The sequence below is a fragment of the Petaurus breviceps genome, unplaced genomic scaffold, assembly GCF_028583685.1.
Source record: "Petaurus breviceps papuanus isolate PSGF00001 unplaced genomic scaffold, PetGlider_PUasm1.0 37, whole genome shotgun sequence".
Lineage (NCBI taxonomy): Eukaryota > Metazoa > Chordata > Mammalia > Diprotodontia > Petauridae > Petaurus > Petaurus breviceps.
Window position 1 is genome coordinate 37,166,759 of NW_027186296.1, and position 23,530 is coordinate 37,190,288.

At 44.6% G+C, this 23,530-nt stretch overlaps 1 protein-coding gene and 1 long non-coding RNA gene across 2 annotated transcripts in view; both read right to left on the bottom strand.

Annotated features, from left to right (window-relative positions):
• The window catches only part of SMAD6 (SMAD family member 6), a 115,461-nt gene extending 104,567 nt beyond the window's left edge, over nucleotides 1–10,894 (bottom strand). The window contains exons 1-2 of the mRNA XM_069098239.1: nucleotides 10,060–10,894; nucleotides 907–966 (exon numbers count right to left, since the gene is read on the bottom strand). Of these exons, the coding sequence (XP_068954340.1) occupies nucleotides 907–966; nucleotides 10,060–10,879 (880 nt within the window). The 5' untranslated portion in view covers nucleotides 10,880–10,894. The remainder of the gene's footprint in view (nucleotides 1–906; nucleotides 967–10,059) is intronic.
• Nucleotides 1–12,053, bottom strand: part of LOC138169102 (uncharacterized) — a 116,620-nt gene extending 104,567 nt beyond the window's left edge. The window contains exon 1 of the long non-coding RNA XR_011170273.1: nucleotides 11,592–12,053. This is a non-coding gene — a long non-coding RNA (uncharacterized lncRNA). The remainder of the gene's footprint in view (nucleotides 1–11,591) is intronic.
• Between the last annotated feature and the right edge of the window lie 11,477 nt (nucleotides 12,054–23,530).

Sequence of the window (23,530 nt, forward strand, 5' to 3'; positions counted from 1 at the left end):
AATATAGAGAAAGTCTAAGATTCAAACAACTAACAGCATGGAGACCCAATTGACAGTTTCACATTTAAATAATAACAACAATCAGTTTCACTGTCAATCTGCCTCCCCACCCCCAACATCTATATTTGTTGTTTTTATTCATTTCAATCATGTCTGACTCTGTGACCCTGTGGACCTCTGTCCAGACAGTTTTCTTGCTAAGATATTAAAGTAGTTTGCCATGTCCTTCTCCAGGAGGCTCACTTTTTTTTTTTTTGACATGGTAGTGACTCATGGGCAAAAATGACTTGCCCAAAGTCATACAAATAGGAAGTTTCTGAGGCTGGATTTAAGCTCAGATCTTCCTGACTCCAAGCCCAGCACTCTATCCACTGTGCCACCTAGCTGCCCCAGGACATCTATATAGGTCCCTATAAATAGGGGGTATGGTATATACAGACCCCCATTTCCAATAAGGTTCTATCCCCAGAATCTTCAGCTTCTGACCACCACTAGCTTAGTAATGAATTCTGGGATTTCCAGGGGTAGCTTTAAGGTATGTCTATACTTCAGGATGGGGCAATAGATGGCAAGAGGGGCCAGTTTTCACAAGTTTAACCCATGTGGGAATTTTAGCAAGATCATCTTGTTAGTTAAGTGGGCAAATATAGAGGGATGGGGAGGTGGGATGAAGGAAATATGACTTAACTCCTTAATATTAGAGTATCAAGGAATCAGATGGGAGACACTGGACTAGTTTAGACACATGGGTTCTAGTCCTGGCCTTGCCCCTAACTCGACATTGGCGAGTTGGCTGTTTCTCATTGGCGAGTTGGCTGTTTCTCAATATGTGCCTCACTTGTCCAGGTCAAAGGTGGAACCTCTAATAAGAATCTTAAACACTTTCCATAGAGAAAGTAGACTTACCCAGGGGCTTTCGCTCATCGTGGGGAGGAGACAGCCGAGAATAAGGGGGTGGTGGAGATTCTGGAAAACAAGACGGATTATTGTTAGGGCTGGGCACAGTGGAAGTCCAATCTCTTGGATTTCATGTTTCTCAGGCTTTAGGTAGGAAATACAAAAATAGTCCAGAGGAATGGGATGCTGAAGACTGTTTTCTAGTTTTGCTATAACAATCAGACCCAGATCTAGATAGGGTCAGCAGTTTACTCGGGGATGCCAGGAAGTCCTTATTGTGAATTTACGATCTATGCCATCAAAGCAAATTATTCTTTTGGAAAAGATTGTATTTTACAAGAGATACAATAGAGACATAAAGCCAACTATGATTGAATACTATTGGGTGAAGAATTGAAAAAAAAAACCCAACCAACTTTATTCTTAACTGGCTTATCCCTTTAGGATGGAAGAGTAGCAAGAGCCCAAGACCAAAACTCAAGAGACCTTAGTCCCAGCTCTTCCCATCAGCAAGATATGTGACTTCATACAAGTGAAATCCCTCTACTGTTTCCCTATTTGGGAAAAAGAAAAGGGGAGGGAAAAAAGTAGATCTATGATTCTCTTCCTGCTCTAAAAAAATTCTATATCTCTTTATTTTCTATGGGTTTGTTTTTTTTTTCGTTTCCATTCATTTGCTTAAAATACTCCCCTTTAAAAACATATACTTTGCCTTCAGAAGAATTCCTTGGGCTCTTGTTTTACGGGAAGTAACAATTTGCTAAAGTAAGTAACAATTTGCATGAATGAAATGACCCTTCATTTGGGGTAAATGAAACTAAATGCCATCAACTCCCTAACTCAAACAAAACCTCAGTGGTAATAACCCAGTAATAACTATTATTAGCCGGAGTATCAGTAATGACCCAAGGGGTAATAAGTATTTTTCGTAATTATAATAGGCACAATTAGTAGTAGTAGCAGCAGTTGTTTTGCTCCCTACATTAAATTAAGTTTCCCCTCTTTATAACCTTGACTCTGAAAGTCAAAGGAGTTTTCTCAAATGGGGTCTCCAGGATTCTACCTGCTTCAAGAAGGTAGATAAAGAAGTAGAGAAAATCATCTAGTCCAATGCCTGCTTTAAGTGAGGAAGAAACCAAGATCCACAAAGATGAAGTGATTTGTCTTTCAAAGTCCCACAGGAAATTAATAGTAGACCCTGGAATTTTCTGACTCCAAATCTAGTTCAGGTTATCCCACTGTCTGCCTCTCTCAGATAGCACACTAAGAAGGGAAACACCAAGCACCCTCCTGGCTGAGAATCATGATTTATTCATTCATTCATTCCTTCCTTCAACAGAAAATTATTGAGTTGACGATTATAAATATATCAGGTACTGTATTGCTAGCTGAGGGGGGCCTTGGGGGAAGAGGAGGGATACAAAAAGGCTAAGATTTGGTGTCAGCCCACAAAGAGCTTATAATTCAGGAGTCTGTATGTATGCCTAGCACCAAGCAAACAGCGCCCTACACAGAGCAGGCACTCAACAAATGTTTGTGGCTGATGCTGACAAATGGCTGAGGCTGTTTGTCAACAAGGGCAAAGGGGAAAAAGACCTAAAAAAGTTTTCCAAGTAGACCACCTGGTTTTAAAGTCAGTCAAGAGTCTAAAAAGATTTTAAGAGAGACACCTTAAGAGAAAAGGTTAAAGAACTGCTTAATCTGCAAGGTTGGGTAGTGGGCAAGAAGATCTTTCATCCAATACATCCAAGTTCTTCTGACTATTCCAAAGATTCATTCTCTAAATAAGATTCCTAGGGAAGGGAGAGGAGGAAATTAGGAACGAGTGAAAATTAATAAATTACCTGTAGGTAAAAACAGTTGTACTTAGATACATAAGAAATACCAAATAGGATACGGCAGAACCACTGTAGTCAGGTCCTATAATTCCAGAATTTGTTCATGTTTCTGGCTATTTAAAAAAACCCACCCACTGGATTAAAGCCATCCTATTCCAAGGGACAGAAAAAAGAGGGTATGACCCTTCTTCTAGATGCCTATGGCACAGAATTGGAAATAGAAGACTTGGCAATAATGGGTGTGGCCTAGAGTCAGAAGTCACCTTGTAGCTTCTTTTTAAATCACACTTTCCTCCACTGCCCAAGGCCTCTATCATCCCTTCCAAATGCTAGTCCTAGTCTCAGGGGAACTCAACATCCAGGACCAATATGGGAGCCCTTAAGAGTTCCCCTCGGCCTGGAGTTAAATCACCAGTGCTCTGACCACACAAGCTCCTTAGAGCTGGGCTTGGCCTATGATATTAAAACCCAGCTAAATGCATGCCAGACAGTGGTTCTGATGTGGTAGTGGAGAGAGAGGGAAAAGTTATGTAACTTGAAGTGTGAATGGGTAACTGAGGCCTTTGCAATAAAACTCCAGAAGGAACTTCTGTCCCACATCTACCTTACCAAGATGGTGCTCAATGAACCATTTAATAAGTGCAGAGGTGGGGTAACCAGCAAGTTCTCTTAGGGGCACATAAAAAGGCAAGAAGTGGAACAGATTGCATTGCAGTGACCTAGACAAAGGCTTAGACTAATAAAGCCTCTAGGGGCCATAAGACCTATTTCAATGTTTTCATTTTCCAGATCAGAAAACTGAGGCCCCCCCAAAAAAATCAACGTCACTCAATTTGCCAATTAATCATTAGGCACCTACCATGTGCCACAAATTGAGGAACAGATACTGAACAAGAAAAAAAATAAAGACAGTGCCAGAGCCAGGAACCTATCTCCTGACTCCCAGTGGGGATTAAAAAGAACCAAAGGTACTTTCAGTCTCCTCAAGTCAGAATTATTCTTCCTTAACTGAACAAGAAAGAAAGGGAGAGACCTGGCCCAGAGAGGTGTGTGTAAACACTGGATGATAATTTTCACATCCACTGCAGGGGTCACCAGCAACAGAATTTTGTCAAACCACGCTCTCGTGTCCTGGATACCTGATTTTCCATGACGACATTCACATTCAGATAGCTAAACAGTGACGTAAGTTAGAGGAGTAAGGTAGGGCACTGGGTGGGTGAGGCAGAGAGGCTCTGTCCCTCTCAGAGGGGCAGCCATTATTACACTTTTAAAAAAGTTTGACTGCTACAGCTCTTGCTGTGGCCTTCTTTTATAGGAGAATAAAAATGCACAAGCTTTTAACCTTAAGGGGGAACTCCCAGAGTCCTCAGGGCCTCTCTAAATGCAAGCAGCAGGGTAATTAGGCAATCCTCCGGCACACTCAGACAGCTATCCATCTGCATAAGATCCAGGAATCTCTTCCAGCTTCAGGGCTCTACAGTAATAAGCCAGGGCTACAGTCAGTCCGAAGGAAAGCATTCATCACAGATGTGACTTTTGTTAGCTCCCAGTGGAATTTTCGACTTTCAGGATCTGGACTCCAAGTAAGCCAGGAGATAGTTAAAACTCCTCCGACTTACTGGTGTGGTCTGTGTTTTCAGGACTTGTCTTCTTCTTCTTCTGCCTTTCCAGCCCTGCATCTTTCACAGGAAATGATCCATGCCCCTAGCCGGGGGCTTTTCCCCTCCCACCCCATCCTGGGGCCGGTTTTCAGCCCTCCGGCTAGTGTACCTTCCCCCACTATCCAGAGAAACCAGTGCCTCAGCAACAAAGGAAGACAAGTTGGAAAAGAGACGCTGCAGCTTTAAGAAAGGCAGGAGTTTAATTGCCTAGATTCCCCCGTCAGTCAGATAAACAGCTAGTCCGGCTGGCGCCAGCAATATGCAAACTGCATATTATCACCACTTCTTCACCTAAATAGCAGAGGGGACCTCCTTAGGAAAGGGGGAAAGGGGGGAAAAAAGGGCTTTTTAAGCACAACTTGAAATTGATCTCATTTCAAAGGGATAATGCCAGGCCAAATAAAAGAAAAAAAACTTTTTAGTCTGTTTTAATTCCTATATTCTTTGCCTGGGAAACCTGTGTTTTTCTAGGCTGTCTTCTAAAGTCATTTAAAAGTTCTCCTCTCTCTGTCTGTCTCTCTCTCTCCAGCGTAATTTAGATAATAGTCATTTACTGAATATAATTACAGAAAAAAAAAAGTGGTGAAGCAAAAAGCCCGAGATTTATTCCAAAGTTAATGGATACTTTCAGTAGAAAGGAGTTTTAAACACAGGTTAGAACCGTGATTAAAGTATTCCTTCAAATTTCCGTCCACATAGGCACCAAGCAGAGAGCAAGCATTTCCCTGGGGACAGAGAAACAGAGACGAATCTAGAGGGATCCCATCCCCAAGTAGGAAGAGGCTAGCAATTCAGGGTGGGGAGTAGAGGTGGTAATCTCTTGCTTTTGTTGTTCAGCTGTGTCCAACTCTTGGTGACCCTATTTTGGCTTTTCTTGGCAAAGATACTGGAATGGCAAGCCATTCCTTTCTCCAGCTCATTTTACAGATAAGGAAACTGAGGCAAACAGGGTTAAGTGATTTCACCCAGGGGTCACATAACTAGGAAGTGTCTGAAGCAGGATTTGAACTGGGGTCTTCCTGACTTCCAGGCCCAGGTGCTAATCCTCTATTGCTACCCCAAACACAGCGTTCAAAGAAGGTGTGCCTGGGGCAGCTAGGTGGTGTAGTGAATAGAGCATGGGTCCTGGAGTCAGGAGGACCCCAGTGACGTTGGGCAAGACACTTAACCCCAATTGCCTTGCTTTCCCCCCCTCCCAAAAAACAAAGATGGTATGCCAGAAATATAGGTAAGTCCAGCAGCATTGCCTTCATGCTCATTGTGCTTATATATGAGCAAGCCTATGCACATTTCTACAGATGCATTCCGAGCTTCAATATGTTGACCTGTTTGTCACTGTCATATATGTCTGCTATCTGGGGTTTTATCAGTTATCTTTGTGTGGTTTTGTATCAATGTGCATATTAATCTATGTTCTTGAGTGTACATACGTATGCATCTTTACAGTACAGTGGTACCTGCCTATCTAGATTGCCCCTCAGCCCCAGCTATGCATACAAATGTATCTTTGTGGCATCTTGTGCAAAGTTGGCCATGCATGCCATTCTCAGTGGGTTGTCCCTTGAAACTCTATTTGTGTCTATTACATGTCCCTGCCATGTCACAATGTGTACACGTCCATGTATCAATATCTATTTCTATCTTCATGTTTGGAGACAGCACACTGTGTATCACTGTGTATAATTTTCTGACTGCCTATACCAGACAGTACATACCCCTCTAGCTCCTCTTATCATGGTCCAAAATGGGCAGAGGCTTCCCCCTACGTCATTGTTTCTTGTTCCTCCCCCAGTGACATGGAATAAGGAGGGGTTCCGAGTGCCAGCTATGTGTCTTGGTGCAGCTGTGGGACCCAGACTGGCAGTACTGGGATAGAGCAGGGTCATCCACCTCTCACCCTCTGGCCCAAAACCATCAGTAAGGCAAGAGAAGCTAAACAGACCCAAGTCCTCCGGGTCACTGGTGGAGAGGTGAATGGGTTATCTGTCCACCTATTCGATCCCCTCAGGGCTTTACTTTTTAAGCCATAAAGCCCTAAATAACTGCATCTCTGTTGTCACCAGTGCTCCAAGCTATCTTGAAGACTAGTGGAATGGGGCCCAGGACCACCATGCTGGTCTAGAGCTGTTAGGGTAGTAGCCTATAACAGCACCTCCTACAGGCAAGGAAGAGCCAGTGCCCATAAAATCAATTTCTAACACTCCTTTCTCAGCCCCAAGTCTTCCTATATTCTTTCCTCCTCTCTCCATCCTTTTCTCATCATCCCCCCTCCAAAAATACCATCAAAGCCAAACAATCCAAGATCTGGTCATTTTTTGAAGAGGGAGAACTACTATCCATGATCACAATCATATTCCACACCAACTAGACTTTATAATCCCTCAGGATTATAAAGGAATATATCTAGAGGCAGCTTGGTGGCCCAGCGGTTAGAACAAAGAACTTGGGGTCAGGAAGAGGCGTGAGTCCGGACACGTCACAATCTCCACCTCAGTTTCCTCATCTGTAAGATGGGAATAAAAGTGGTTACCCACACCTCCCAAGGCTGTTGTGAGGATTAAAAGTTATCAGAAAAGTGCTTTGCAAAGCTCAACTGATGTTATTATCATTTACATTATTAGTATTATACCCTAAAGACTCTAGTCACTAGACCTTTACTAGATTACAAGTTTCATTTCAAATACCTCCTCCTTGGAGGTCAGGATAAATCCCACTTCCTCCAAGAAGTCTTCCCAGACCACTCCAACCCTAGAGTTATCTCCACCTACTTCCTAACTTCTATTCCATCATCCTGAAAGTTTGTATTCCTCACTTTGCACTTATCACATACTGTCTCATCTTACTAAAATTCATCTTCATTTAGAGCTTTCACATATATATCCTTTATCCCCAACTCTTCACTGTAAGGTCCTTGAGAATAGGAACTCTGGCTTATACTTCTTTATATCCTTCAAAGAACAGTGCCTTACACATAGGGCATGCTAAATTAATTGGTTATTATTATTATTACTTGATACCGAGAAAGAGGAAAAGTTTTCCAAGGAGTCAGCTCTGGATGAGGGCAAATCCAGAGATTTCCTGTGCCCAAGTGACTGGAAAAGAGAGCAGGTTCCTAGAAGCCCATGTCAGTAATAAGGAGCTGGCTCTAGGCAGTTCCCTTCCCTTGTCTAGACTTCATTTTCTTTATATGTAAAAAGCAGTGGCTTAGACCTTATGGTCTCTAAGGTTCCTTCTGGCTCAAAAATTCTGTTCTCCTAGAAAACTGTCAGGGCCATACATTAACCAGGGAGCCAAAGATGGGATCACCCTCTTCAAAGACTTGGAGGGGAAGCAACCAAGAATCAAAGGGTGTGGAGATGGGGGAAAAAAAACACACTTCCAGGGGAAGTTGTTGGTTCAAAGTGGGCCAGGGGCATCAGAATACGACAATCAACAAAGAAACAACAAAGTGTGTGTTTCAGAGAATCCAGAATCCAGTGAAGCCTGGGGTGACTGTAGCCAGAGACAGTAAGAAAAGCAGCATTTAAAGCAGGATGTTCAAAGCCACTCACCAGCTCTCACCCACATTCCCTCCTCCCCCCTCCTCACCCAGAAGGATCAATCCCTATACAGACCAAAGCTGAGCTAAACACTTCCCACACTGTCCATCAATGAAGTATATGAAGGTGCAGCAGAAACAACCTTGCTCTCCCCTGAATCCACCAGTCTTCCCCTAAATGATGAAATGGAACCTGAATCCTGAAATATAAGGTTTAAAAAGCCAAACCCCTCCCCCATATGAAGCTGGGCCAGATCCCTGGAACTAGGAGACAAGAGACCTTGATTCTGATTTTGATGTGTAATTCTAAGTATGCAACTCTAATCAAATCATTTAAGCTCTTGGGTTCCCAATTTCCTCATCAGTAATATGATGTGATCAAACTAAATTATCTTACTCATTGATTTTGAGAGACTGAAAAAGGATCTTTAAAGGTGGGGATGCAATGGTGAGAGGTTTCCCATTTTCAGCAGTTCTAAACCAGACCATGAAAAGGTCTGCCCTACTGACCACCACCAAGGAAGAAAGAAACCTTAACTCTTAAAAACTCTGTGAATTAACGTAGTCAATGAAGGGCAGTATGGAGAAGAGAAGAGAGGATGAAATGATAAGCACATAGTTGACTTTCTACCTCAGTCCTCATCTAACTCAGCCATTATAATCTAATTATTAATAGAAAAGCACAAGAAAGATGTTGGGGGGAGGGCAAGAATAGAGAAGACAAGCACAGGTTACTATAGCCAGTGATGAGAAAGCAGAGAAGAATCTTGGGTTAAAACCATCCCATCTTTCTAGAAAGCCTGCTGGAAGAAGATAAAGAAAAGGAATGGGGACAGAGGGGAATGACTGGGGGGGGGGGAGAGAAAGGAAAAGAGAAGTAGAAGGAGTTAAAAGTTTAGTAACAAAATACTCAGCTCCCATCTCAAATATATGCAGTTCCCCAGCCAGGAAGCATTGACCAGAGGGTCAGAGTTGGAAAAAATAGTCTTTCATTTTAAAGTAAAAGTTTTGAAAGTAAGGATACTGGGACAAGGTGTTTATTACTCCGTATAAAAAGGCATACTGGGACACTTCTTAAATGGTTTTTTGATAATTGTGGAAAGAAGAATGTTACGGAATGTAAATGAACACATGAGGGTAGGAGATCCACCCTCGAGCATGGCACAGACTAAGTCTTAGTGTATAGACACAGGAAAGGACCCTTATTTGGTGCCATTCTCATGTGTATGAACAGAGGAACGGACAAATGCATAGGGAGGAAAATGCAGAACCATACTACAATGACTCTGGGCAGTGGAAATGGCAATGGATTTTGCCATAAAACCAGCGTTAAGAGACCTAGCTCCAAAGCTTATTTTAATGCTGTATGTCCTTGGGCAAATGATGTCTCTCAGTCTGGGTCCTTATCTGCAAAATGGGAATAACCCTCCCCATCTCATAAAGCAGGCATGAGGAAAGCATAGTTGGACTACATAAAAGTAAACTATTATTACTCGGGCTGATTCTCCAGTTTGGTCATTCATTATAGCCTTCTCCTCACTCTTAGCCTGTTTTTCCACTGCCTATTTCCACATTCACAGTCACATTCATCATCGCTGTCATCAAGATGAGGGTAAAGGAGAGATTAGGTTGACAAACAGTCCTCTTTCCTAAAGTAGGTTCATACTTCCCCAGTGGAAATTCTCCTGGAGAGGGAGGGTGATTACCTGGCCTATAACGATTTAAACGTGCATTTCAACTTATCTTGCTCTCTCAAAGTCATCAGGATCAAGAATGGTCTGCAGATACGACTCCTTCTCACCTCAAGCTCTGGTATGCTGCGCACAGGTCCGACCCACACAGAGTAGCCCACTTACTAGAGAACGTCAATGAAAGCCCAACTGTACTAAAAAGATCCATTTTTTCGCGGACCCAGCTGTTAACCAAATACACACCTGGTCAATTAAGAGTGAGGAAAGATTCCCTAAGTTGCCCTTGAGTTTTCCCAGTACTCCTCCCAACAAACCCTCTAGGTCGTGCCTTCTCTAGCACCTTCCCATATCGGCCTCCAACTTCAGCCCCTAACGGATACAGGTCGTCCTCGCCCGCTCCTCCACCCCCACCTCACCCCCATTCCTCTCACCTGGCCCGCAGAGCCTGCTGAAGTGGTAAGGGTTGCAACACACTGTGGGGCTGTCGACGGCGCTGAAGCTATGGCAACCACAGAGGGGCTTGAGCTCGACAGCGTGCTGCAGGTCGGGCCAGCGGAAGAGTCTGCCCAGGAGTAGCTGGGGCGGGGCGGGCTGGCCGCCCAGCCTGAGGTCTGTGCGCGGCACCAGGACGCAGCCGCCAGGCACCCCACCGCGGGACTCCACCGCCTCCAGCAGCGTGTCCAGAGCGCGTTCCTTCAGCCGCTTCAGCAGCGAATAGGTTACCGTCTTGAGTTCCTGCTCTAATAGCAGCAGCCGGGAACGGGCTTCCCGACTCCTTCCGCCGCCTGCCCCGTGCTCCAGGGGCGCCCCGGGCAGTGGGTCACCGGTGTCTCGGGGCGCGCCAACCACGTCCCGTTCGGAGAAGAGGCAGCAGGTCACGGTCTCGCAGTCACTTTCCGGCAGCCAGCCAGGGCCTCCCTGCTCGGCCACCTCCAACGTGGAGCCCCCGGCCCCAGTGCCGGCCCCTGGCTCCGACATGGGCCTTAGGGGACCCCCCGTGCGCCGGCGCCTCCCTGCGCCCTGGGCGCCTCGCTGCCCTGCCGCCTCCCGGGACCTCCGCGAGGTTACCGGGCGGATTTCGGAGCGGCTGCAGCCTCCCCTTTCTCCTCCCCTCGGGGCCGGCTCAGCGCGGCTCCCGGAGCTCCCATCCTCGTCTCCTCCGCCGCTGCCGCCGCCTCCTTCCTCCAGGTCGGGGACCACACGACTTCTCCAAAGTCGCCGCACCAGCCCCGAGCGTTTGGACCTGAACATACGATATCCTTTGGCGCCAGGGGTGGGGGGGAGGAGGAGGTCTCCAGTTACTGGGGGTCCGTACCCTCAGCGCGGCGGTGACTGTACGGGTCGCAGTCCCACATGAAGCTCCGCCGTGCTGCGCCGTGCAAACTCTGCACAGCCTGTCGCCGATAGATCGCAACAGAGCTGCAACATGAGGGAGCTCTCCGGGGGTGGGGTGACCAGGGGATGGGTGGGGATGGGGTACTGGGGAAGGGGGTGAGTGGAGAGACAAACTTTTGAGAGAAGCAACAGCAAGTGGCCAAGGGGGTGGGGTGGGGGGCGCTACATTGACCCCGGCTGTAAAGTCGCTCCCGCTGTTAAGCTCCGGCCCCCGTGGTTAAAGGGGGCTGCAGGAAATGCCCAGTGAAAAATACCCTGCATCGACCACCAATTCTTTAAAAGTTGTGTGAAGGGTCCAAGAGCAAAAAATGCACACACACACAAACATACACAAACACACCACGAAATATTTAAACTCTTTAAAAAGCAAAATGCTTTAAAAAAAAAAAAGCAAGAGATTTGCTAGATCCAAAAGGCAGATTGAGAGGGAGAATCACTCACCTCACCCCCTCAGGAAAAAAAAATAAAGAAAAGTTAAAAGACAAACGCACACAAACAAAACCCCAAACCCTGAATTTTTATGCGGAAAAAGGCCAACTCCGTATCACGTCCCAGACTTTGGATGCACTTGGAGGAGTTTCCCTTTAACGCTGGTTTCAACACATGAGTGGAAATTGTAAATATCCCAAAGAGCCGCTGGAAATCCTTAATTAAAAATGCAATCCACCGAGGCAGAGGTCGCTGCCCGCTCCGCGCTCCACACAGACGCTGCAGGAGCAGCAGCCCAAAAAAAAAGTGACTCCACTTCGCCCCGTGGTCCCTCCAAGGTCTGGTTAAACAGCGCTCTGCGTTTCTTCCTTTTCGCTTTTCTCTGTCTCTCCCCCCTTCTCTCTCTCTCTTTTTTGTTCTTCTCAAACACACACTCAGGGCCCCCGGAGGAGAGCCGCGGAGTCATTGGCTGCCTCCCATCATATGCCAGTCTAGACACTTTGGCGGCTCTCTGCTGCGCCGCCGATTGTTGCGCAAACAAGGTTTCAAGTTTCTTAACTCTTAAAGGAGAACACGTCCCATTGCAAAGACCGAGGCACTGAGGGGTTGGCTCCCGGGGCGGGCCCGAGCCCTCGCCCCTACCCCCCTCCCCACCGCCCTCCCTACCCCCACCCCCTAACCAACGGCCTGACAGCGCTGGCGGTGCACGCACTCGCGCACACTTGCACAGGCACAGATGGGTGCATACACTTTGGCAATAGGCGCACAATTACACAAACGGTTGTTACACATGTAAACACTAACTCATTTACTGAAGCAGGACACACAAACACACCTCAAATTACCCTGACTCCGGATCCTCAATCCTAGGAAGGAGATTCTGGGCAGTAAAGTTGAGAATCATGGCCCGGATCGCTCCACTTCCCTCCCACCCCACCCCACCCCCCCACTCCCGATCGCGGACAGATTTGAGAAGCGGGGCTTTCAGTGTGGAGACACCAGTCCCACATCTGCAGATTAAACGACAAGTGTCCTCTTTGTGGCGGAGGAGAAGCGGGGTTGTTGTTGGGGGTGTGGTGGGGCTCAGGTGGGACAGTCTGGGAAGCACCGGGAATTCTGGGCTGGTGAGGGGTGGGCGTGGGGGGACGCCAAAGTCTGAAGAAAGGCAAAAGCTGTGTTCACCTTCCGGGGGGTAAGCTTAGAGGCTCGAGCCCCGCGTCCTCCCCCTGTGGGGTGGACGAACTCTTCTCACCAGCCTTCAGCGACCACAGCACCCGAGTACTCCGGGTGGAAGTCATGGGGTGGGGGGGGAGAAGAATCCAGTCTTTCCTTCCCTATTCTAACACCCTCACTTTCCTCTCACGCATCCTCTGGACGTCCCGGGGGCTAGGCCACCTCCGCGCGCTAGGGTCTGGCTGATCGCCCCTGACTTCTGAGCTTTATTAAAAGAATACTTCTTAGTGCTCCCCCCCCAACACATACACGTACAGAAAAAAAATTAGGTGGAGAATTGGGGGAGGTGAGGAAGGGTTTGGAGTCCTCTCTCCCCATGCTTCTCTTTGCAATTTGCTTTTCTGTTTCTACTCGCCCCCTGCCCCTGACGCCTTTAGAATGAGTTAAGGCACTTTCGGGGATACAGTAGGGCAGCGAAGTCCTCCGCATTAGAGTAAGCGTCCCCAGGGTTATTGGGAAGAGCCGCCGGACCGGCGCGGAAAGGGTTAAGTCCGCTCCTGCCCCTGGAGCCGGCGCGGCGGGGGCACCTCCCCGGGCGCATTCACTCGTCCTAGGGTGGCAAAAGTTCAAGCTTGTAAAGTCAGGATTGGTCCGGGGCGGAGAAAAAAAGGCCTGGTCCCCCCTCCCCCCCTCCCCTTTGCTCTGATTGGTCAGGTTGCCGAACGAGGGCCGCCCCTCTCCCCCCTTCACATCCTCCCCTAGGCTTTCCGGGTAGGAACCGAGCCCGACACTGAATGAAAGAAATTCCGCTACTCTCATTGGCCCGAGGCTGAGCGCCATTCACGGCCTAAGGGGGGGCGGGGGAGAGGTGCGGAGGGGGTGTAGCCCATTAGTGCGTGTCTTTTGGTGTGTGCACGTGTGGATTGTTGTATTGTGTAGATTCCAGGCTGGGCTCCTTGTTTTAGGGGAATGTGCCCCAGTGGGACGAGGGGAGCGTAACATAGTGGAAAGATAAGTTACTCGACCTCTGTTGCATTTCAAGTCCAGATAAGAGGGGGTTCCCGCTTCACTTCTTTCTTGAAGCAGCCTCATGTTGTTAAGAGACAACATCTGTTTCTGTATTGGGTATAATCTGTGTATGGGGACTGGGACCGGCCAGGAATTTGAGTATAGGGGTGTATTGCATACATGTGCATAATACTGTTAATCATCATTTGATTAATTTGTTTGGTTACAGTATATGCCAGGTTGTGTGTCTGAACTGAATCCTTATGATTGGGTGTATGTATGTGTATGTATACATGCATATATATATATGTATGTATGACTTGTAACGTGTTACCAACGCATTTTGGAAAAGTTGAGGGGGTATTCCTGTGCATTACATCATAGACCTTGACATATTGTATGATACACAAGGATCCCAAGGTTGCATTCTCTCTAATGGCCCAGAATTGAGTTGAAATAAGTTCATAGTTCAATCCCTGTTCATCCCCTAAAATGCATGAATCATCTATATTTTGATGCTCTGTAAACCTCCCAGAGCAGAAAGAAACCATGTCTGCAAGTACAAAGTAAAAGTTTTGAACATTTTATCTGTATAGAGAGAAGGCAAGAATACCTTCATTATTCAAACAATTCATAGAAATTTTTTTAAGAAAGCGTAAATCAGTCAATAAACATTTATTAAACTAATACTATGTATAAAGTAATATTTAGCAGTTATATCACCTGCCCCTTCACTTTGCCCAAGGAGATTGTGGTTTGGAGACCTGGAACCTGGAGCAGGTACACAACAATCAAAGTTTGCATGGTCTTCTAGAAGAGTTTGAAATTAAAGCAGTGTCAGATTGCATCAATAAAAATATCTAGTATTCAGATAAGGGGAAGTGAAAGTTCTGTTATACCCTTCCTTGGTCAGTGGTCACATCTGGATCATTGTGGTTTGGTCAGTCATTCAGTCTGTCAGTAAATATTTAATTGCCTACTATGTGCTAAGTATATATGATATAAAGAAAGACAACACAGTCCTTGTTCTCAAGTAGTCTGACTGCTCTGAAAAGCACTTTAAGAAAGATAACTGACATATTAGAGCATGTCTACAGGAGAATAACCAAGATAGTAAGAGAATTAGATATATTATGTGAGGAACTCTTAAGAAAACTGGAGGAAATAGAAGACTGAGAGGGGAGCTAATTGTTGTTGTCTTCAAATCTGTGAATAAGGTAGGCTTCTGTTGCTTGGGAAGGCACAATTAGGACCTCATCACACAATAAGTAGAGAACTGGCCTTGGACAAGAAGATCCCATACTAACTGTAACCATGAGTATTCATTTCAATCTCTTCACTCAGTTGAACTTCTAGGCATTACAGACTAGTTGCTACCTACACAGATGGAGGCATTCCCAAATAGTATTCCCTACACTGATGAAATCACAGATCTTCGCCCCCCCCCCATCTCCCTAAAAACTAACAGAATGGGCTATAATGAGGTAATGAATGAACGAGTTCCTCATCACAAAGAAAGCTCATTCAAGAGAAAGAGGGTTGACCACCTGGTCAGTAACGTCATAGAAGAGATCCTTCTCAGATGTGCAAGAGTGACTTTCTAAAGTCCTTCTCAGGCCTCAGATTCTTTAAGTGCTGGGTTTCAAAGCCTAAGGACCTGGGTTCAAATCCCAGCTCTGCCACTCAACTATCTCTGTGACTTTGGGCAAATCACTTCCCTTCTCTGGGCCTCAGTTTCCTCATCTGTAAAATGAGAGACTTGGCTTTTAAGATCCCTTCCAGCTCTAAATCTATAAGCTAAGGAGGAAAGGGGCAATTGGATGTTTGTCTAGGATGTGTAGGCAATTTGGAGAGTCTGCAAGGAATATTCTGGCCACTAGAGGGTGTCTAGAGCAGTCCACCAGGAGAGTTCAGTAACAAAGTTTTCTAATAGGTAGTATAGGACAAAATTAGTTTTCTTCCCAGTAGATTTCCTTGGGAAAGGAGGGGGAGGGAGGAGTGTGTGGAGAAGCCTTTAGGAAAAATCTATTGGGATCTTTAAAAATCGATTGAACATGCTGGCCCAGGAATTTCTAAAGTGAATTTCTAGAATAATTATTTATTTCAGTAGCACCAGAGACTTCCAAAGGGAAATGGGCATTAAGTGGAGGAAGGTGATAAGCAGAAGGGTAAGCCACTGACTGGGGGTGTGGAGAAGAAGGAGGGTACCAAGGTCCTTCACTTACTCACAATAACCATGTGAATTAAGTTTGGGAGAAGGGTTATGTGGGTTGGGTTGGTTTTGGGTTTTGTTTTTTTTTTTTACCAGACCTGTAATTTTATCAGTCTACTGTTTCCAACAGTAAATAATCAAGTATCCTAATCAAGTATCATCTTATATAGTTAGTTGCCTGGGCCCCTGAGAGCTTAAGTGACTTTTCTGAGATAGGGTCATGAATCCAAATCTCCCTGACTCTAAGTCTGGCCTCTGTCTCCTATGCCACACTGCCTTTCTTGATGTAAATACTCAGGAATATAGATGAGGAAAGAGTGGCTTAGAGAACCTCTGAATCTCTACAGACAATGACAGATTACCTGGATTTATTTCAACAACTGACATACTACCACTCCATCATTCCCTCGTCATCCCAGTGATTCCGAATATCTCTGATGCCATTGTTCAAACCCTTTCTCAGGCCCACACTGATTATACCTTTATTCCCATCCCCCTCAACCTACTGCTCCCTAACTTACCACTTTAAAGCTACTCACCCCTTCTACTGTGCTCTCTGGAATGCCTGCTCCATTGATAACAAATTAGCTTCCATCTTAGCTTCCAATTTTTTGTTTCCTTCTTTCATCTGCTTGAACTAAGAAGTGGCTCTCCCCTGCTGACACAGCTTCCCCGGCCACCCTTTCCAACATTGTTTGCACTTTCCATCAAATGTCCTAACTCACTGATCCTAATGGGGGAGTTGAAATACTCCTTGCTCCATTTCATTACTTCCAGGCTTTCTATCTACTACCAAGAAGCCATCTCCAGTCATCCTGATCTATATCTTGCCACTGGACCAGATGGCTCCAGAAGAGAAAGGGAGGCTGGTGACTTTGCACAGCCCTCCCTTACTTAAATCCAATTCACTTACATGTCATGACATCACTTCCCTGATGGCATGGTCCTCTTCGAGAACCATGGAGAAACAACGATCTACTACCATCACTCAGTAACTCTGAAGTTTAGTCGATCCATATTTATCACCCAATCAGGATTCTGGTAGCTATTGTCTACTAACCTCCAAGATACTCTCCTTTCTTCCTCAATGATTTCAGTGCCTGGCTCAGTTTTTCTCTCCTTCCCAACTCCTGTCCTCATACTATAGATGTTCCCTCAAATACCCTAACCTCATGGTTCCTTAACTTAAATTTCCCATGACCTATTCTTCCATTACAATTCAGCTACATACAGAGATAATCATATTCTTGATCTTACCATTGCCCATAAATACACTACTTTTGTGTTTCTGAAAATTCCTTTGTCTGGTCATCATGATCAACTGTGTCAAAGGTTACAAAGCCTTTGGGTTCATGTCCTTTCTCATATACCATCAACCTGGTGGACATGGAAAAGTCATTTAAGCCTTCAGTGTCCCAGGCAATTATCTAACTTGTCATCGAACCTCTCCCTCTGCCTTGTAACACCAAAACCTGTCCTCTGTCCTCACCATGACTTCAAGGCCCTTCACTCTTCAGTTCTTTCCCAGACCATGATCACTGCACTAGCTACACTCTCTTTCTTTTCCCCATCTTGACCCCTTGATGAACCAACCAGTTCAGCTCTACAGTGCCCTCTTCTCTCCAATTCCTTGCCCCTTATGCTGTCAAGAGTTTATGTTTTCAAGCCTCAGTCCTGAATTCCTCTCAATCTGATCTTCCTATGTGACTCACTTTACCACTCACCACACCAGCTTTTCCAAATTCTTTCATCCCTCTTCAAATCTCCCATGGTTCTCACCTCACCCTCTCAGCTGAGAATCTTGCCTTATATTTCACATAAGTGATATGCCATGTGCCATTTTTCTACCTTTACTATGTTTCACACAAAGAGGTGGTCAAGGCAAAACCCTCTATATGCACAAGCAATCCCATTCCATCCTGTCTTCTCATCCATGTCTCCCCTTCAAAAACCCCTCACGTGATCTATCCATTCTCTCTAATTATCATCCCACATCTCTCTTCTTTTTCTGGCTAAACTCCTTGAGAAGGCTGTCTAAAGTCAATGCTTTCATTTCCTTTTCTCTCATTTTTTTCTTGACTCTGCAATCTGACTTCTGACCTCATCATTCAACTGAAATTGCTCTCCAAAGTTACCAGTGATCTCCTACTAGCAAAATCTAATGGTCCTCTCTCAACCCTCATCCTTCTTGACCCCTCTTCAGCCTTTGTTGATCATCCCTGTTGATCACCCTCTTTTCTTTGATATTCTCTTCTCTCTAGGTATTTTTGTGACACCCAGGCTCAAAACCTAGATGCCATCCTTGACTCTTCACTCTCTCACCCCCTTTTCCAATCAGTTGCCAAGTCCTGACCATTCTACCTTCATAACATTTCTTGTATGTTCTCCCTTTTCTCCTCTGACACTTCCACTGGTGCAGGCCCCTATCACCTCATGCCTGGACTATTGCAATAGCCTTCTGGTTGTTGTTCCTGCCTCAAGTGTCTCCCCACCCCCATCTGTCCTCCTCTTAACTGTCAAATGAATCCTCCTAAAGCACACCCACTCCCCACCCCATTCAGTCAACTCCCTACTGCTTCCAAAATCAAATATAAAGTGCTCTCTTTGGCTTTTAAAGCTCCCTCTAAATTTGTCCCTTCCTGCCTTTCCAGTCTTCTACCTTACATATTCTATCTCCCAACTCTAGACATTTTCATTGGCTATTCCCCATGCCTGGAATTCTCTCCCTCCTCATCTCTGTCTCCTTGTTTCCCTGACTTTCTTCAAGTTTCAACAAAAGTTCACACTTGTTTCATGAAGGCTTTCCTGATCCATCTTCAGGCTAGTGCCTTCCATCTAAGAATTTTCCCAGTTTAGCCAGTATATAACTTTCATGTACCTAGTTATCGCTGTCCCCCATTAGATTATAAACTCCTTGAGAGCAGGGACTTTTGTCTTTTTTGTATCCCCAGCACTTAGCACAGTGCTGGACACGTGGTGTTGTTTGTGGTTTGTTTGCTTCATGTCTGATTCTTCATGACCCATTTGCAGTTTTCTTGGCAAAGATACTGGAGTGGTTTGCCATTTCCTCATTTTACAGATGAGGAAACTGAGGCAAAGAGGATTAAGTGACTTGCCCAGTAAGTGTCTGAGGTAGGATTTGAACTCAGGAAGATAAAGCTTCCTGACTTCAGACCCAGCACTATTCACTGCACATAGCTGCCCCTGACACATAGTAGGTACTGTCTAAATGCTAATTGGATGACCTGTTTGGGGATGAAGAACCTTGGCCATGACCATGTAGCTGATAAGTATCTACCTGGATTTTAACCCAGGGCTTCCAGATAGGGAAAATATAAAGGAGGGAGTCAGTAGGGGTAGGGACAATGTTAAATAAGGGCATCATCACCTTCCCAAGGATTGTGACATCCTAAACCACATGGAATCACTGGTGTAATTGTTGAACTTGTCCCCTGAATGACAACAAATGGCAACAAAGTGCTTTACAAACTTCAGTGTGCACTCTTGATAAAGGTCAATTATTATTTCTCTTCTCTTTATGTAAGAGCCTTGAAACATGGTCTAGAGTTCATCAGTCTTTGCATCTCCAGCATCTAGCATAATGACTTCTTTTTGTTGTTCAGTAGTTTCAATTATATCTGACTCTTCATGACCCCATTTGAAGTGGTTTGCCATTTCCTTCTTTAGTTAATTTTACAGATGAGGAAACTGAGGCAAGCAAGGTTAAGTGACTTGCCCAGGGTCACACAGCTAATAAGTATCTGAGGCTAGATTTGAACTCAGATTGGTATTCATGACTCCAGACCAGGCAGATCTATCTACTACAACACCTAGTTGCCCATAATGACTTCTTTGTACATGCTCAATACACAAAGAAATCTGTGAATTCTCATTGGAAGTTCCCTGCAAAGATTGCAGTCTATCCATGCCTGCCCATCCTGGGTGACAACTTGTTCATATCCTGCTACAGGAGGTCCACCCAATGTGCTAGAGGCCTCCCTCAATTTCTCCTGAATAATTGAATACTGTCATACCTCACCCATGCAGTGTAAACAGTCTATCCTTTTCCCATGAGAGAAATTATTATACTATTATATTAATAACCAATTATTAAATTGGGATCCAGGCTTTTCTCCATGTATTTCCTCATTAAGGCCCAGCTGTTATGAAAGTCAGTCTCAAGAACGTGACTGATTGTTGAGATTGTCCTAGCTCTCAAGGAACGTGCTCTTCAGTCTTGGGCAGGACTCCACCCACTTAGGAGACCTAACTTCTGTTTAGAGTATAAACAAAATCTAGTCTGGGCAAGTCCTTACCCTAGGGAAAGGATCCCCTGTCCTTGTCAAATCTCCATTACAGTTTGGGGTAACCCAGCTCAAGAAAGAGAAAACCAAATAGAGTGGTCTGGATGGAGATGGATTCCCCTGTCCAGATTGCTGGAGGAGGCTGAATCTCATAATCAAGCCACATTATCACCAGGAGGATCTAAAGACTTCTAGTCTATCTCCTCATTAAATGTCCATTGATCAGGGTAAATTTTCACTTCTCAGGGGTATTCCCTTTTAGAAAAGTATTTAAGGCTCTCAGGATCTGCATTAGAAGTCTTTGGTTATGAAAAGAAACCACTGACCATCAATTTACTGACCACCAGGTGTAATGGGAATGCAAATTTGGAAGATCTTCCCTGCCCCTAGGCTAAAGTGCACCTGAAGCCTGGGGTGGGAGGCTTGTTTTTCAGTAGATACTTTTTGATTGGCCAGTGGGTCCAAAAGGTTGTTACATTCTCTGAGCCAGGAGAAGGCTATATAAGCCCTGATGTGTAGCTTTGTTTTGGGACTCACTTTGAAAAGTGTTCTGTGATTTGATCTGAATTCTGGGAAGCCGTTGTTGAGAGTCCCCCGGCTTTGAAAAACCCAGATGTGGAAACCCAGATGTTGACTGGGTATGGATGTAATGGCTGGACAGTTTGGAAAGCTGTCTACTTGATCTGTTTCTGTCTTGATAATTCTGCCTGTGTATTTTGAAGTTCGGGGTGCTGACCTTTTTCCCCTGAACAAGGTAAACGATATATGTCTGACTGATTAAAGTAAGCTTGTTAACCCATTTTGAGTTGCTTTCCTTTAACAAAGCAGATCCAAGAACCTGTGTGAGCAGGCACCCTGGGGACACTGGGGTGCTTGCCGCTACACCAGGTAGCCTAATTAATAAAAGTGATTATTAATTACTTTGAAACTCTTATCTCCCCGGGTTTTTCATTCATTTCACCCATCACATGTTTCTCTAAATATAACTTTTATTTCTGTACTTCTTCAAAATTCTCCAATGGTTATATGTTGCAGCCTGGTTACCCCTACTGTGTGCTTTTCCATTATTCTCTGTGAGAAACTCCTTTTTAAATTCTATGATGTTCCATGTCCAGAAAGCATATGAGCATACTGGCAGAAGAGAGGTGTAAAATTCAAGTAGAAATGGGAGCCACTAAACATACATAAGGATCCCTGCAGGGCCCCATATTGGCTTAGTTTCAAAATGTAACATTATCTATGTTCTACTGTACTTTTTTTTTTTATTTTGTGAAGTATTTTCCAATTAGTTTGAGAGGATGCTCATCTGTGGCAGAACAGCTAAACAAGTTGTGGTAATGTGGTGATAGTAATGGAATACTACTGTGCTATTAAAAATTTCAGAAAAACCTAGAAAGACTTACATGAACTGATGCAAAGTGAAGTGAACAGAACCAGGAGAACATTGTACACAGTAATAGCAGCATTGTGAGATGACCAACTGTGAACTTAGCTATTCTCATAAGTACAATGATCTAAGGCAATCCCAAAGGATTCATGATGAAAAATGCTATCCACATCCAGAGAGAGAACTGATAGAGTTTGAATGAAGAGCAAGGCATACTATTTTTCAGGGGTTTTTTCCAGTTTTTTTTCTTTTCGTTCATTCTTTTACAACACTACTAATATGGAAATATGTCTTACACAAATTTATATCTTTATATCTTATTTTATAAGATATTTATATCTTATAAGATATTTATATCTTATACATATATAACATATATCAAATTGATTACCATCTTAGGGAATAGGGAGGTGAAGGAAGGAGGGAGAAAATTTTCAATTCAAAATGCTAAAGAAGTGAATGTTAAAAATTGTCTCTATGTACAATTGGGGTAAAATATTATTTTTAAAAAAGAAATAGTTCCCAATTTCATTTTCATTTGGTTCCTACTGCACTTTGGAAGTGTTATGAGCCAAATGTGGCCCTCTGACCAGAACAGCATATTTGACACCTCTGATCTAGACCAGCCTTCTTGATTAACAGATAAAGGATATTAAACTCCAGGTAAAATATCTTGCCCAAAGTCAACAGCTTTGCCCAAGACCCACTCTACAAGACCAGAGACCACACCCTCATGGAATTAATCTTTTCAACTCTATAATTTTCATCCCCACCCTGACTGGTGAATACCTGTTGTAGCCCAGTGTATCAGGTCAGCTCCAGACATATTTCCCCTCACCCATTCTCACCAGACTGGTGCTTACCCTTCTCATATCCTTTCCAGTTCCAGAACCATAATCAAATCAATATTGCCTTTGCTGTTGAAAAAGGTGTGGAAATCTACTCTCTTAGGCTCTACTCAGCACCTCTCAAAATACCCTCTCCCAGGCCACCATTACCCTAAATGTTTTCTGTCCCTGTTAGAATATAAGAGTTCTTTCAGGACAAGGAGGTCATCACTTTTGTAAGACCCTAGAAAGGGGGCAGCTAGGTGATGCAGTGGGTAGAGCACCATCCCTGGAGTCAGGAAGATCAGAATTCCAATGGGGCCTCTGACACTTACTAGCTGTGGGCAAGACCCTGGGTAAGTCACCTAACCCCTATTTGTCTCTGTTCCTCTTCTGCAAAATGGGGACACACTGGAGAAGGAAATGGCAAACCACTCCAGTATCTTTGCCAAGAAAACCAGCATTCCCATGTGTAGTCTCTCTTTTTTTCAAATTAACAAAACACTATTTCCTTTCCCTCCCACCCCATTATGGGGGAAAAAAGAAAAGCAAATTTCTTGTGATAAATATGCATAGTCAAGTAGAGTTGGACAGGACTCGACAACAACAAAAGAAATTGTTTCATTCTTGGTATTTGTATCTACAAGTCTAACACAGGGCTTGGCACATAATAGGTGTTTAATAAATGTTTGATGATTAATTGATCCAGGTGCTTGACAGAGGTTAAACACTTGTTAAATGCTTTTTCATTCAATCATTATTCATTCATTCATTCACACTGGTGGTAAGTAGTAAAGGTAGAATTCTCACTCAAAACCTGGGACTCCAAAACCAGTGCTCTTCCCATTACAACCATTGTCTGTGTTTGTGTCCTCTCCATTAGATCATAAGCTGCAACAGATTAGGGATCCAGCTTTATCCAAAGGCACATCTTCCTCAAAACATACCTAGCACTTTTTTCTGCTCACTCTTGTCAATCATTTTCCAGTCATGTCCAACTCCATTTGACAAATGAGGAAACTGAGGCAAACAGGGTGAAGTGACTTGCCCAGGGTCTCATAGCTAGTAAGTTTCTGAGGCTGGATTTGAACTCGGGTCCTCCTAATTCCCTCTCTCTCTACTGTGCCACTTACCTGCCTTTCTACCCAGTCTAGCTGCTTAATGATT